The 16453-nt window shown below is 47.3% G+C and overlaps 1 protein-coding gene across 1 annotated transcript; it reads right to left on the bottom strand.

Moving 5' to 3' along the window:
- Nucleotides 1-8534: 8534 nt before the first annotated feature.
- Nucleotides 8535-15156, bottom strand: MED10 (mediator complex subunit 10). The gene is made up of 4 exons (XM_025389073.1): nucleotides 14925-15156; nucleotides 13718-13801; nucleotides 10925-11027; nucleotides 8535-9210 (listed from the first exon to the last, which is right to left on the bottom strand). The coding sequence occupies exons 1-4, from the start codon at nucleotides 15044-15046 to the stop codon at nucleotides 9112-9114; spliced, it is 408 nt and encodes a 135-aa protein (XP_025244858.1). The 5' UTR covers nucleotides 15047-15156; the 3' UTR covers nucleotides 8535-9111.
- Between the last annotated feature and the right edge of the window lie 1297 nt (nucleotides 15157-16453).

Below are 16453 nucleotides of genomic sequence, written 5' to 3' on the forward strand. Positions count from 1 at the left end.
AAGAAAGAAAGAAAGAAAGAAAGAAAGAGAGAAAGAAAGAAAGAAAACGAGACAGTTGCTCTGGGAACCAAGACTAGCAATCAAACTCAGTAAAACAAAGACAGGAATAACCAAAGTGACCCTTTATTGACTGATTGCTATTGATTGGCTGATCAATTACTTACCATGTCCCCGGCACCACAGAGAGTAAACGTGTAAGCACATGCCTTCCTTCTATCAACACTGGGCAGTTGTTCTCCCCACTCTAGAAGTGCCCCCTGCTGAGAGAAGCCACCAGGCCATACAGCAAGGAAGGGGCCAAACTGGGCCCGAAACTGATGCCTGCCAGTTCCCCTGCCCGGCCGGGACCACGGGCTGCAGCACAGGGTGTCCATCATCAGACATCGCTTTGAGCTGGAGACAGGTCAGGCCTCAGGAACCCAGCCAAACCAGGTACGGCCTACATCGGGAGCCCCCAGATCAGGGTGGGAAGTGAAAGAGGGGCTGGTGATTCAGCGTGCAGCGCAGCCCATCACTGAGAGGTCCACTATCTGGCCATGGGCTGAGCAACGGGGTCCTGGGGCTGGGAGCTTGCTGGGAACCACCTCCCAGGTCATTCACCTGGGCTGCCAGGGCCGGGCTGTGTCTGAGCTGAAGACTTGAGTAAGCACCTGCTTACCACAATGGTGCACAAATTCCCCAAGGCTGCAGCTCTCTACAGGGTGTGCCTTTTTACCATCCCCCGCCTCATCCATCCTTGGGTGCTGATATCATTTTCCTCGGGATGCTGTAACAAATCTTCACAAGCTGAGTGGTTAAAAAGAACAGAAATTTGGTCTTTCGTGGTTCTGGAGGGGAAAAGTCTGAAACTAAGGTGTCAGCAGAGCTGTGCTCTCTCGGAAGGCTCCAGGGCAGGGTCTTCCTGGATTCTTGCAGCTTCCGGTGACCCTGGAGCTCCTTGGGGTGCCTTGGCTTGCAGGTGCATCAGTTTGATCGGCCACTGTCCTCACCTGGCATGCTCTCCTGTGTGTCTCTATTTTCTCTTATAAGAACACAAGTCATTAGACTTAGGGTTTACCCTAATCCAGTATGACCTCGTTTTAACTTAACTGGCTACATCAGCAAAAACTTGAGTTCCAAATAAAGTCACATTCTGAGGTTTCAGGTGGACACGATTTTGGGGGAAGCACCATTTGACCCAGTCCAGGCTCCCATCTGCAAACTTTCCCAATTGCCCTGCCTTATCCCTAAGTCCCTAAAAGACTGGATGACTACACACACACACGCACACAGATGCTTGCACGCGGAGCTCATAAGTATGTACATATGGATACACACATACGTGTGTATATACATTGTTATATTGAAATGAATTAGCTCTATTACTTAGAGGCTGCCTTCTAAACAGAACTGGGAATCTGGGACTGGAGGAGGAAACAAAACAGGGTTCCATGAGGTCCCTGCTCCTAATGCAGCTCTTTGGCAGCTGGGAGAAATGGCATCTTCTACGTAGGGGTTACTGGTCACCTCGGCACCTGCGTTCCCACCCACACTCTGCCTGAACGACCGTCCCAATACATTCCACTGCTCACCCCAACCGGCAATGAGTACAGCCCCAGTGATTTCAGGGTGTGACGTGCTCAGAGCTCCTGCAAGCTGAAGGTGAGACCAGCACACACAGCACAGCCCACCTAGTATCTATCACCCAGCACGAGGCTAGTCACCTTCCCCATCTCCCTCAGTCCCCCCTCCCCTCCACCTCTAGCACATTCTGTCTGAAGGAATGACCAAAGGCAGTCAGAGCAGCAGAACTCCCCCCCAAGCAAAATCCAGGCTGCAGTTGGCCGACCCTGGAGACGTCCCTTCCCAGTTCGGGAGCCTGGCTCCCTCTGTGAGTGGGGTGGGTCTGGGGATAAACGAGGTACCATCCCTCAAACCTGTGCACAGTGCCCAATCCAGAGTCAGTGATAACACCCCTTCCTGTGGAACAGCGCCGGGGTCTCTCCACAGAGTTGGAGATGCTGATCTTGGGCTCCCGAGGACAATGGCAGCTGGCACTGCCTCTGCAGTGGCACCATCGAAGCTGCTCCATCTGCCTCCAGAGCCAAGCCCTGTGATGAGGCCAAGCCTCAGACGGCAGGATCATCAGGGCAACCACAGGGACACTGCCTAGCAGGCCTGGGCTTTGACAGGGCTCCAGAGAGTGCTGGAGGAGCTGGGTCCCCAGCTGTGTCCACCCAGGTAAGAGAACAGCCCCAGACGGGTCAGCTCGGGGACCACAACCCACATAGACTTCATGACTATTTTGGAGGAATCTTTTTTTAAGTCTCAGCTTCAGCATTTGAGTATACATGGTGTGTGCAAGCCTTCCGGTATCAAAGTGGATGGAGCACAGGGCTGTAAGTCACAGGATCCTGCTGGACACCCGCCCCCCCCGACCAGCCACATGCCTGTGGCCAGTCAGCCAGCCCTGAAAGGCTGGGTTTATGTTGATACTAAAAAGTTGCTATCGAGTTTATTCAAAATTATCGTGTTCTGCCTGCAAAACACCTGGATTAGTGTTTCCGGCTTGGTGACGAACCGCTGTGCCATTCGGTCTGCTTGTAAGCAGAGTATTCACACTTCAGAGGGCTCTAGTCTCCAAAAAACCCGCGAGAATGATGCCACCTGCATCTGTGCCAACACGGCAGTGTGGTGACGCTTCAGGTCTGTGTACAATAAATCACTGCAGCCAGACAGTCCTCAAATCAGAACTGGCCTCCTCTATATTTCCAATGCGTTTAAAATTACATGGGCACGTGCACCCCATCTCTGTGTTTGCCATGCACTTACCAAAAACAAACAGCCCAGTATGTGTGTGGTTTTGAAACTATGTGTATCAATGACAAGCTGGAGCTTGTGTCTGTGTCTTCCACAGAGAACCTGTACTGACCAGCTCAGGAACGGGGCACTGACCTCCACCTGGGAAATGAGGAAATTCAAGTCTTCCTCTGGGAGAGCGTCCTCAGGGGCTTCCTATGACACTGCTGGGGACACAGAAATCCCCCCATGCCTCCTGCCGGCGGCCACCTATGCACACACCACTCCTGCCCCATGGTCTGGCGGTCCTGCACACTGCAGCTCGTCCTACCCTCGGAGGATCTGCACTCCCGGAGTTCTGCTGAAGCATGTGCATGCCAGGGCCATCTGTAAAAATTCCGGCTTTCTCAGCTGGGTGACTCCCACTGCCACCCACAGTATTTCTTCCTTATCACCAAGTCATGTCATTTGTTTCCTTTTTGTGTCATTTAGTTATTTTTCTTCCAAGAAACAGAAGAGAACCTTTTGGTACAATGAAGAAGACACACACTGCTTCTGGTTCTTGAAACACCCAGACTTACTTGTGTTATAGAATTTGAGGAATTTGAGGCCAAATGCATCCATCAGTTTGCTCATTCATTTGTTTAATAATTGATATGTACCCATGACGTCTCAGTCACTGTGAGAAGTCCAGGGTACAGTAGTGGACAAGGCTGGTGTGGTCCAGGCTCTTAAGGAGATTACAGTCTTGAAGGTCAGATACTTCCTCCGTAACTCTGAGAGTTACCTTTGATACTTACTGGATGTCAAAGGAGAGTTTGACAAACCCACCAGTCCTGGTCTGAGGTGTCAGAGAAGGTGAGATAACACAAATGACTTTTACACTGCAACCTGAAAGGTGGGCACAGGTGAGCCAGGTAAAGAGATGAGCTATGTGGAGGTGTGGTGGACCGGGAGGATGAAATACGAGTATGACTGGAGTGAAAATACATACATACATACATACATACATATATACATAAAAACAAGGAAATAGGATACTTAGGAGACTTAGCGATGGCAATGATACCAGGGCAGAGGAAGAGGGAGGGACAGAAAGGAGGCAAAGATGATATGACCAGATAAAAGTTCATGCCACTTTCTAAGGCAGACACAGAGAGAGACTTGGGTGGGAAACGTATCTGTGTAATTTTAGAGACACTGAGTTTGAGGTTCCTGGGGAATAACAGAGAGGAAAAAAAAAAAATGGAAGCTGGGTTACAGAAGTGTAGGACTCATGTAGGCTGGGCTATAAACCTGGAATCTCAGCACAGGATGGTAACTGGTGCCAGGGGATGAGCTTGCCCAGGGAGAGAGTGGGTAAGGAAAGATGCCTCGAGGAACCCAACCCTGAACCTCTGCTGGAACATGCTGTTTAGTAGTCAAGGAAAGAGAGGGCTCTCTGGAAGCTGTGCTGGTCGGAATGGGGCCTAGATTTAGCATTTTAATAAGCTCCATGCTGGTTCCACCACGAGTAGGCAGAAGTCTGCCATGGAGAAACCCATTCAGAGAGAGTTTGGACAAGGTCGACCCTCAGCTAATGTTGATTGAACAAACGTGTTTTGTAATTACATATTTGTCCGTCTTTCTGTATCAAAGGATATAGATCTTCATTCATTCATTCATTCATTCATGTTAGTCACAGAGTAGTTATCCAGCAAATGGATAAAGCATGATTTATCTAAGCCATTGTTAATGGACATTCAAGTTATTGCCTTTTTTCCTTTATAAACGATGCAAAAATTAACACCTGCCTATTATTCTGCTGGGTTATTTTTCTTATTTGGGAAAGAGCTCTGCAGAGCAGTTATTAAGTTCCTTGTGATGTGTAATAATAAGTATTACAACTGGGCTCAGTGGCTCACACTTATAATCTCAGCACTTTGGGAGGCCAAGGAGGGAGGATCACTTGAGGCCAGGAGATTGAGACTAGCCTGGGCAATACAGTGAGACCTCATCTTTACAAATGAAAATAAAAAACATTAGCTGGGCATGGTAGTGCACACCTATAGTCCTAGCTATTCAGGAGGCTGAGGTGGGAGGATCCCTTGAGCCCAGAAATTCAAGATTACAGTGAGCTATGATTGTACCACTGCACTCCAACCTGGGCCAGAGTGAGACCCTGTCTCTATTTTAAAAAATGTTTCAAAAAAGGATCTTTCTTAGCGTTTTTGCCTTTTGAGTTTATGGTGTTTTTAGCCTTATGTTATTTATTTTTTTCTAACAGCTATATAGCCAAATGTATCGATCTTTTCCTTTGTAAGTTCTTAGGTTTGTGGTACATTTTAAAAGTTTAATAAGTGGTACATCTGCCACCTAACGTCACCTGAGTCTTAACAGGACCAAGGACTGTATATTCTGTCAAACCCCCCTAGGGCAATGGTACCTCTGTTGCTTGTACAGATGGGTTACTTCTGTGCAGGTGAGGGCAGGAAACAGCGCAGGCTCGCCTGGCTACACAGGGTAAGCATGTGATCTCGTTTGTAGCCAGCGCCTGTATTGTCACTGACTGTAGAAATATTTTAACGAGGCATTCATACATATTTGATAGGATTCAAAAAATGGAAATAAAAAAAGAACACAGAAAATTGACAAACTATTCAGTGACATTACTGATATTCCCCAAAGATGAGCACTTCCCCTTGTAACTAACTAACACCTGGTTATCTCAGGACTTGCGCGCAATAGAGACAGGAGGTATCACAGTCCTAATCAAATGTAACTCCAATAGCTCAACTTCCAGGAATTTACCGTAAATAATAATTGACCAAGTGGAAGATGTATGGTCAACTATACTAACTTCCTATTAGTGAAGAACTGTGACGCACACAGGTACCCAACTGGAGCTGATGAACGAAGCCCAGGAGAGTCACAGGGTCTTGTGATGTGAAGGCACAGGCCCAGCTCTCCCACTCGTTAACTGGGTGACCTGAGCAGGCGCCGCAGCTCCCTCATCTGCAAACCTCACTGGTTTACTGTGGGAATTGAGGCAATGCATAGAAAGTGCTTAAGCTGTGTCCAGCGTGTAAATAACCACATGTCTGCTGTTAACTATTAATGGAGCGCTAAATATGAAAATTATGTGGGAGGAAGTTTATCGAGTTGCCCAGATTTCACGGCATCCTGTTAAAAGAATAAAGGTTACCAACTCATGTGCACAGTAATAATTCAGTGTGTGCGCATCTGTGCAAGAGAAGGATATCTAGATGGGTGAAAATCACAGTAACAACAATTGGGGCAGAAATATGGAGATTTTCGTAGCTGTATTTTTCAGTTTTCTGCAATGAACACTTCTGACTGTACACCCAAAAAGGTAAAGAATGTTCTAGTTCTATGTAAAGGTGGGGCTTAATGTTTGCTTTTTCATTCTGACCCACAGAGGCAGCACAGATTATCTAAACGGTGATACAGGTTCAGGCCCTGTTTGAATCCGTACTTGCCGCGTGATGGTCAGTGGTGTCCTTAGGCGTAACAAAAATCAGTGGGCCCCGGGGCTGTTCGCCTGATCTGTGTCTGGAGGAAGAAAGGGGTGGGGAAGAGATCAGAAGCAAAGCAGGGATTGGAACAAACTGGGGGACAGGGGTGATGTGAAGAAGCTGATTCAAATTGTTGATACCGCCCTAGGATGGCTCTCACAATCATTCTTTTAACCAAAACGAGGTCTCTGAGAGGAAGGGATGAAGGGCCAGTCAGGTGTGTGCACCTGAACCCAAACTCCTCCACGTGGACAGCCCTGTAAGGCAGTGCCAGACAGTCACAGCATGCCTCGCCGAGTATCAGATGCGGCTGGAAACCCTCCAGCGCTCTCGCACTGACATGAATTGCGAGTTAAGCAGATTCCTCAGCAATTCAGAGGATTTGAAAGTGATGGGCACTTGTGACTAACAGTAATGGTAGGTGGGGTGGAAAAAGGAGACCTTCCCGTGAACTTAGGGGGCATGTGGCCTGTCACAGCATCGAAAGGCTTCAGCACCTATTAATTCCCTGGCGACCCACTGCAGTGGTGTCATCAGACACATTGACGAGAGTTAGGAGTTCCAAGGCAGTGCATCCATATACCACAACTTTTACTCAAAAAGACTGGTGAATATTCCAGAATAATATGTGATAGTTACACCTGCCCCCGCTGGGCCCAGGTCAGCAGACTCATCATGCTGTGGGGCTATCACTCGCTGTATCTCTAGCTGAGTCACCCCCTCTTCCCGAGGCTCAGACGTCAGGATTAAAACAGCCTGATGCCACCCGAATAACTCAGTCCCAGGATATGTAGAACAGCCCCCACTACCGGCTCATCCTCCACGTTTCAGAGCCCAGGAAGAGGGAACTGCGGACACGCCGGACCCACCAGGACCCAGCACAGAGGGAGATGAAGCTGCAGGGCTTTGGACACATTATGTAAGCCCTGATGCCCAGCGTCGACATCGGTAATGTAAAGAAAGCCAGATCTCACAGGGCTGGCGAGGGCCAGGTGACTTGATGCAGATGACGTGTGTGGGAAGAGCCCAGTGAGCTGCGTGCCCACACGGCCCTCGTGCAGCAGCCAGCAGTCAGCATCCTGATGCCGGAAAAACAAGGCGGAACAGGGACTGCAGGGACCCGAACCTGCCAGACAGGGGACTCCCCTACTCTAGCAGAAATTCTTCCCCTTGGTAGGGGTAGGAGTCCTTTTCTGGCGCTGTTTCGGAGAGAACAGAACTGCTAACAAGGGACCAACTTTCTAAGGGGCCTGGCCCTGACTCTTGGTAAATACAACCCTCCTGGGCAGTATTCTGGACTGAGGTGCATCCCCCCGAAACTCCAGTGTCAAAGCCCTAACCTCAGGATCTGAGAATGCAACTGTATTCGGAGACAGGGTCTTGAAAGAAGTTAAGTTAAAAATGGGTCCTTCGGGCGGGTCCAAATACCATCTAACTGGTGTTCTTAGATTCTAAAGAGGTTAGGACACACAGAAGAGACACCAGGGTGGTGACGCACACAGAGGAACGACCATGTGAGGACAAAGCGAGCAGGTCTGCAAGCCAGGGAGGCCTCAGGGAAACTCACTCTGCAGGCACCATGAGCTTGCACTTCCAGCCTCCAGAACTGTGGGAAAATACATGTTTGTTGTTAAAACCACCCAGAATGTAGTATTTTATTCTGGCAGCCCTGCCTAGGATCAAAGCTGGTTCAGGATCATTCGTAGGAGGCAAATTAATGCAGATTCCTAGGGCCCATCCTAAAGCCTGCGGCTAAATAGGTCTGAACTGGGGCCCTACCTTACAAACAAGCCTGCCCAGACCATTCGGACACAGGCGTCTACAGGTCAACCTCGGCACAGGCCTCACTAGGGCCTCAACTCCAAGGGTGGCCCACAGATCACAGAAACAGCGCCACCTGCAGTTCATGAGAAATGCAGTTTGCAAGGCCCACTGGACCTGTGAATCCCCACCTGCAGGTTCACAGAATCCCCTCGGGATCTGTAAGCACACTTTGAAGCTGAAACACAGCCCTGCAGGGCGCCTTTTGAGAGTGTCAATAAATTGGTGTTCTATGGCCCCTAGGAAACGGGTTGTAGAAAAAACTGGAATTCAGCATTTTGCTTTAGCTTTTCCTTCCTAAATGCCCGGAGAACAAATTTTCTTATGAATATTACCAACCCTCTGGGAAAGTAATAATTAACTGTTTACAAGACACATTGTACTATATTATAAAAATATTACAAAAATAATTACATGGAATAAGCCACATACTTAGTTTATTATATGCATGTCTAATTGAAATCCACGAAAACAGTTACATTCAAAATATTATTTATGCACTATACTTGAAAATGTAAAATATAATACCAATTTAAGTACTTTCCCACATTAAACCAAGTTTTCTTTTTCTAAAAAAATTTTTGCTAGTCGTTTTAGCTTTCTGACACCATAATAAAATAGAACAGAAAGAGCACATTAAAAGAAAAATATTAGGTAGAATGTTGTAGAACTTTTAATTTACCCATCATATTTAACATTCCCAAGCCTATTTTCCTGCACCTCATCTGCCCGCAGAGAGAATGATCCCCACAGTGACGAGGGGTCAGCACTCTGAGAGCCAGCTGACACCGGACAAGCTGCTGGAACAGCTGGGGCACAGCTCCGCCTCTCCTCCAGCCCCTCCGTCCCATGAGGCCAAACAAGGAGGACAGAGGGGCTGAGGGGTGTGTCCAGGGCCCAGTCCCACATCAGCAGGAAGGTGGCGTCAGTGCTCGCAGTCCCAGCCTCACGCCGCATTGCAGTCATGGGGGATCTTCACACAGGGAGGGTGAGCTGGTTAAGAAGGCAGGTGATCCTCCCCCCGGATGCTTCGATACTTAGCCATGTCTTCCGGAAATACTTTAGAAAGTTCTTGAATCAACAGGCTTTTAAATTTCTACAAAGAAAACACATTATCAAAGGAGCTCTTCACATCAACACTCCAATAACTATTTAAAATATGCCTTTTGGAAGTTTAAACACATGGCCCACTAAGCAATACGGGGCCACGGGACTGACCTGAGACTTCCACTGATCTCAAAGAGGAAATGACACCAATGGCAACATATGCAAAAGGAAGCGACACTGCACAGCCCCAGACATCACCACCAGCAGCATGATTCTGTACTGCCCAAAGGCACCGGTGTGACAGAGCCTGCTGGAACTGTAAGCCACGTCCCTTGTGGCCCAGTGGCTGTGTTCACATGGAGAGAGACGCTTCTGCTGGCAAATATAATTCTCACTCAGCTTTGCCAAGCGAAAACAGAACAATCAAAACCACTGGCCCTTGCTACTGATAAGGAGTGCACTAGGCTCTGAAGGTGACACTGGACTCAACAACTCCTCAATCCCAAATGGACAAAACAGAGATGAGGCTGTGGGCACCGTAAGAACAACTATGACAAAACACCACTTCTGATGTGTGCTGTTTACCACCAGGAGGGGATCACCTGGATGGGATTCTGGAAGGCCTGTGACCTGCCTGTGACTAGGCAGGTCTCCTTCTGACAGCTCCTCCCCTTGCTCCTCCACTCGGCCAGAGCGCCAAAAGGCCACTGTGTGACCATCCCTGCCTGCGCACATTAGCCATGGCTGAGCACATGTGGCCTAGTCTGGCATCAGTGGGAACAGAACACTCATGTCCTCTGTGATCCTGGAGCTCAAGCAGTTGACAGAGGAGACAGAACAAACAGAAAAAGCAAAATTAAAAGGTAAATCTTGACCAGCATTCTCAAGGAAAGAAGCTTTAGAAAAGGCTGGTCCCAAAGGCCTCTTTGAGGAGTTGAAATCATCTGAGACTGGAAGGATAGAGTCGCCTGTGCAAAGAGAACATGGAAGAGCTCCAGGCGGAGAAAATGGCAGGAAAAAAGAACACAAATGAAAGGGTTGGATGTATTCCAGAACCAAAAACTAGGCCGGTGTGGATGGCCGGGAGGAGGAAGGGGCACGTGGTGTGAGCCGGGAGGAGAGGCAGGCAGGGGTCCCTGCCACACGTGGCAACAGTCGCATGGCGCCAACAGAAATGAGTGGCCGCTAAGTCCAAATAAACAAAACACCAATTTGAACTACATTCGAGTCAATTTAAGAAAAAATTATATATTAATGTTCAAGTACAGAGAGTTCTCTACATCTCATCAAGGCAAAGAAAAACTAAGTGATCTGGAGAATTTCATGACAGTGGATATGGTAAAAAGAAGTCTGGAGGTCAGAAGCTGGACAAAGAGAAAAATCAATATTCAAGAATCCTCTAAACCAAAGAACCACAACTACAGAGAAAGCCTTCAACAGTAGGAATTACTACAGAAATAGAAAGTATCAATGCAATAAAAGTGCGTCTTAAAAAAATGAAAATGATCACAGCCAGTGAGAACTACCAATCACAAAAATTACCCTGGATTTTCTTAAGAGTAAGATTAGCGTATGCTTTTTATGCTATTACAGAGCTGATATCTAATTTTACTTACTGCCCATTACACAATTCAGAAATCTCAATGTATAAAGTTATGAAAGTCAATATTCTAGCAAGTATGGGAAAAAATGAGTCTCTTAACCACATTTCACTGAGAAGGCATCTCTTCCCAGTGTATTTCTGACACTCCTTAGAGTCTTACCTTCATGGTGTCGATCTTGCCTTTAACTTGCTCATTTTTAGCTAGAGCCCTCTCCAGGCACTCTTTGGTGTAGAGCTGGGGGTTTCGACCTTGATCTATATATCTGGAAACATGATACATTTCAATTAGCATTCCCATGACTGACACCTATTCTCACAGCTTTCTGAAAGATATGGGGAAGAAAGGCCAGGTATATATAAGTGCACATGGCCTTGTTTAGTCAAAACTGAGTGTAGGAACCAGGGGAATTAAGATTTCCTCATTTACACAAGTACAGATAATCTGATTTCATTACTTCTGATAATATGAACAGCTCATAAAATCAAGTAATGATCACTTATAAACCCAAGCACGCTTCACAAGCCATACCGCTTTACATTTGTTTAGCATTTGCACTTTTCAAAATCCGTTCATGTTATTTATTACCTTTTTGATCCTTAGAGCAGCTTGTATGGTAAGGCAACTCTTGACAAAATAAAAAACTAAATGAGATCCAGGGGTTCGGGCCGGGGTGACACAGGAGGACCCTGCTACGATGCAGCCTCCACTCTAGGTCAGCCCTGCTGCTTGGCAAAGCCCCTCCTCCTCTGTGGAGGAGCTTCAGGGGAAAGGAAAGGAGAACTACAAGCACGAGAGCCCCAGCCCTGACGGCCCCAAGATCGTTTTACAAACCATTCCACTGCTTTCAAAAGAAGAGGAGGCTTGATATACCACTTTACTCAATACACCTAAGTAACTTGAATATAACAGAGACATTCTGGCCAATTATTTCTAAACAGTATAAAACTGTTACTCAGAATTTTTGACACTTCCCCCAGATATTATCTTCAGTATCCTGAAGATTTAATTAAACATACTGCCTAGATCAATATCTATATTTTACCAAGAGCAGGCCACCTGCCTACTTCTGTACCCTAAAGAAATCCTTATCATTCAACTAAATTGAATCATTCATTATTTAAAAAACAAAAAACAAAAACTGAAAACTAACCCTACTTTCATTTTTTATAATTGAGGCCAAAAATACATAATCACTTCAGAACAAAGATATCATTAGGTTATTACTAATGGTATAAAAAGTAGCCTTGATAGATAGCAAAAGATAAAAACATCACAAGTTCTAGAAATTCTATTTCATTTCAGGATTTTTGAAATAATGTAATGTGGCAAAATTACGGTTAATTCTAAACAAAACCTATCGATTTCTCAAGAAAAACCTGACAGGCTCACAGAATAAGGTTAACCATGTCAGCTGACGATCGTTTCTTCAACAGCATGGACATCCGGTTCAGACTTGGTTCTTTGGAGACCCAAGGGTGAACCCACTCCTGCCCATACACACAGTCCTGGAGATAAGGGCCAAGCTCCTTTCATCTTAGCTAAAGACACAGTTGGTGTATATGAAAACGTACATGCTGCAAAGGCCACCGGGACCTGGAAATTCCTTCCACATTGGGTAGACATCGACCATCGATTTGCAGATAAACTCCCAGCATCTACTCTGTATTAGGGCTCACTCGCATACTCTTCCTGATACCCGTGCCTAGCACTTCCCTCTGCCCTTAAGCAATCTGTTCACATCAGTCTCCATTTGTTCTGCTTCAGAAGACACAGTAGTTACTTGCCACTTGTCACTATATGCATCCCCATGCAGAAGAGCACAAAAGAGGATGCTCTGTATTCCTGGACTCAGAAAGCCAAAGCCAAGAGTCTGGAGCTGTCTCAGGTGCAAGACCTTCATCCCACCTGAAGTCAGAGACCTCAGTGGTGCCCACTGAGCACAGGTAAGGAACATGTGGCAAAGTCATCAGCAGGTGAACAGAAGATCAGAGACCAAGAAAACTACCTCTGTGTCCTGTCTTTGTAGGCACTATAGCTAGAACTTGCATCTGACCTTTAGGGATGGAAAACAACCATAACTCTTTCCCTTTACAGCTCAAGGAAATCTAGTGATTTACATTTGCAGTTTTGCTGCAAGAAATACTAGAATGTTCTTGCTGTTCCAAGCCAGCACCATCAAGGAGAGGCTGCTCTGCACTGGTCAAGAAAGTATGAGTCCGGGGGTTTTGTCTTAACTCTGACACTTACTAGGTAAACAACCTATTGCAGTTACTTATTAGCTCCTTCACGTGTGAAATCAGAGACGTGACCAAATCAATGTGATAAAACCTGGATTTCAAAAACCTAAAAGCTTATTCCTGTATGTGTTTTCAGTACTAATACTAAGATAAGATAGATGCACACAACTCTCCCACAGAAAACAGTGAGCAGCCTCCCCAAACAGGCTTAGAATAAAAAACCTTTCTTTCCTCCTTCAACAGAACAGATATTTTCATTTCTCAGAACCAGCACTCCATGGGCAGTTTGGGAACATCAGACCAGACTGCTTTTCAGGTTGCCTCTGGCTGACATTTTTAAAAAACGTACAATATAGCCCTCATAAGAATTTTCACCTCTTAAGGAAAAAAGGAAGTTTTGTGGCTGTTCTTCAGCCTAAGCAGGACTTTGAGAACCTATGATGTTTTTCACATATTTAATAAGCTTTTTTTACATGTAACTTTTTTTCAACAATACAATATTAAGGAGATACTTTTTTTAGTTTTGTAATCCCATTAGAACGTTTCCATGAGGGCAGGTATTTTTGTCGATTTTTTTTCCACTGGCACATCCCCAGCACCCAGGCTGTGCCTACCACACAGCAGGCACTCAAATGTCAGTGATGAAGAAGTCACGATACCACACCACAATTGAACAAGATTTATACCCAAGACTAATACCAAGAATGTTACTTACTCAAAAACTTCTAACGGTACAGTAATATCATGAAGCTGCTGTCTGCACTTATCAATATCCTGTAAGCCAGTAACGATAAAATTCCTGGGGGAAAGGCAAAAACACAGGCGTCTGGTTAATTTCACTTGGCAGCATAAGCACCACCCACAGAGCTACCCAGCCAACTGCGGCTCCACACAAGTTCTACTCACACCTGTGCTGGTTACACACAGCTCTCACCTCTGGTTAGCTACAGGATTCCTAGGACACGATTACAGTTACAAAATACCCTTACATATTTGTGACTTTCCTTCTCAACTAGAAATTTCCAGTAAGGGGGATGGAGAGGGAACCTGGTGAAAAATATGAACCTTCTCTCCAAAACAACTACCTGCATATGACTGTGTGTGCGGTTTCAGCGAACACATGGGGCAGCGGACTATACTCAAAAGTCTGAGGGAAACAAAGCCATCCTGTCTAGTTTAGCTTCCTCTCCTCTCTGGAGACTTCCTACACAGGCAGAATGGCCTGGCTATTCCCACAGCACTGGGTATGGAACCTCGGCTGCAACATTTTCTGTGTCCGCGCCCCACAGAAAGCCCTTCTCGAAAGTGCAGTACTTGTATTTGCATGTTCTCCATCCCAGGGCCTAGCACCATGAGCAGCACAAGGCTGGTGCCAAGAAATAATAATAATAAACGTCTGCAGCTTTTCTCAGCACCACTTCCCCCCCAGTTCCTCCACTGTCAGGCCTATGCAGCAGGTGGCTTCCGAGCCTCACCTTCTGAGGCCTAGTTTAGGGCGCGCACTCACTGCGGAGCCTGCCTCCCTTCTGGGGACAGGGACTGAATTCCCAGAAGAGCTCCGGGAGGAAAAGGCTGGGAGGGGGTTACACATGAGAGGGGAGACGCTAAAAAAGAAAGCATGATTCACTTGATAGGGAAACGGAAAACATATCATCTGGCCATGATTAAGTCTCCAAAGGGTCCTCAAAGAGGTTCCTCTAACGCAAACTGGGAAGGGGGCTGTTGGCAACAGGCGGCAGCGCGGGCCCCGCCCTCTGATCACAGCCAGGAAAGGTGCCCCGGGCTCCGAGACCAGACCAGAGGGCTGGCGGGGCAGGAGCAGCGGTCAGGCTCGGCTCTGGCTCCCTAGATCCCCGCTCCCCGAGCACACGCTGCCGGGCCAGGCCCTGGGGAGACGCCGGCAATCTCGGGCCGCCACTCACAGCTTCTGGTTGAGCCCGGCCTGGCTGCTAGGCTGGAAGTCACTGACGATGATGCCGAGCTGCCGAATGTTCTCCACGAACTTCTCCAGGTGCTCCTCTAGGTGGTCAAACTTCTCCGCCATCGCCGCGGCGCGACCCCCGCCCACAGACCCTCAGCCAGCTGCGCCGCAGGCGGGCCCTACGCTCCCACTTCCTGCTTCCGTCCGGACAGATACGACTTCCGTTTCCTCTGGGGGGCGCGCGGGTGAGCTCTTGGGGGCGGAGCCTGGTTAGCGGGACGGGCGTGTTGGGGGCGGGGCCTAAGTGCGGGGCGGGGCAGGCTTTCGGGGATGCTGTATGGATTCCGGAGGAGGTTTCGGCGCGCAGCGGGGCGAGTACTAACTGCTTGCACTCACATCAGACCTGTCTCGGTCATGGGAGAAGTTGAAGACTTCGTGCAATGCAGCATCTTCAAGCAACACACACATGGATGAAAATCCTAAAGTTTGCATGAAGGACCAATAACGGTAGTCTCCCTGCCCCTCTACCAGAACCCTTGGGATCAGCGCCTGCCTGCCTCCTTTCCTCTATGTAATCGGCGGCCACTTCCCCTAGCTCTTGCTGCTAACCATGCTTCCCGGACACCTGCTGCCTTCCTAGGTCAGGGTCTCACCTCCTCGGACCAATTCTGACCAAACAGCACCCTATGGGGTTGCCCTGTCTCTGAAAATAACCTCCCCTGCTTCACAAAGCTTTTAGTAAACTGCTGTTCATCTCATTGAAATTCAATTTAGATCATTTCACTCTGATGTTTAAGAAATGAAACTTTCCTGCCCGATCTCCTGTGATAGCTGATATCTCCTCCAGCCTGTTTGAGTTCCTCAAGTGATTTCTTTTACTGAATGTATTTGTGGCCTGTACTTTTCAGTGCCTAGAAACAGGCAAAGTGAGGGAGCTCCTTTTCTAGATGAATCTCCAGAGACTCTGTCAGCTGTGACCAGAAATGGAAACCCAGAGAAGGTAAGTGACTTGCCAAACTTATGGAATCAGGGCACTCCAGTTGGTATGACAGGCTGGGCTGATACACAGAAATGTTACATAAAATACTTCTCTCCTGATTTAACAACAATTAACTTTAGGGAATTATAAAACGAGGTGGAGGCTGGGCACAGTGGCTCACGCCTGTAATCCCGGAACTTTGGAAGGCCAAGGCAGATGGATCACCTGAGGTGAGAAGTTCGAGACCAGCCTGACCAATATGGAGAAACCCTGTCTCTACTAAAAATACAAAAATTAGTCGGACGTGATGGCGTGCACCTGTAGTCCCAGCTACTCGGGAGGCTGAGACAGGAGAATTGCTTGAACTCAGGAGGCAGATGTTGCAGTAAGCCAAGATCATACCACTGCACTCCAGCCTGGGCAACAGAGCAAGACTCAAAAAAAAAAAAAAAAGAAAAGGTGGAAATAAAATACTGGACAAAAAAAAAATTTTGAAGTTATTAGGGAGAGGTAACGACATGGAGTGAATAGCCTTTCTCAATTTCATAAGT

This window comes from Theropithecus gelada, chromosome 6 (genome assembly GCF_003255815.1).
Source record: "Theropithecus gelada isolate Dixy chromosome 6, Tgel_1.0, whole genome shotgun sequence".
Classification (NCBI taxonomy): Eukaryota; Metazoa; Chordata; class Mammalia; order Primates; family Cercopithecidae; genus Theropithecus; species Theropithecus gelada.

What these genes read in the sequence shown, in the direction of transcription:
- MED10 (XM_025389073.1), bottom strand. Translation starts at nt 15,046, where the DNA reads ATGGCGGAGAAGTTTGACCACCTAGAGGAGCACCTGGAGAAGTTCGTG. An exon ending in GCCGGGCTCAACCAGAAGCT is followed by an intron (nt 13,802 to 14,924) that starts GTGAGTGGCGGC and finishes CCTTTCCCCCAG; the next exon opens with GAATTTTATCGTTACTGGCT. An exon ending in GCAAGATCGACACCATGAAG is followed by an intron (nt 9,211 to 10,924) that starts GTAAGACTCTAA and finishes TTTTCTTTGTAG; the next exon opens with AAATTTAAAAGCCTGTTGAT.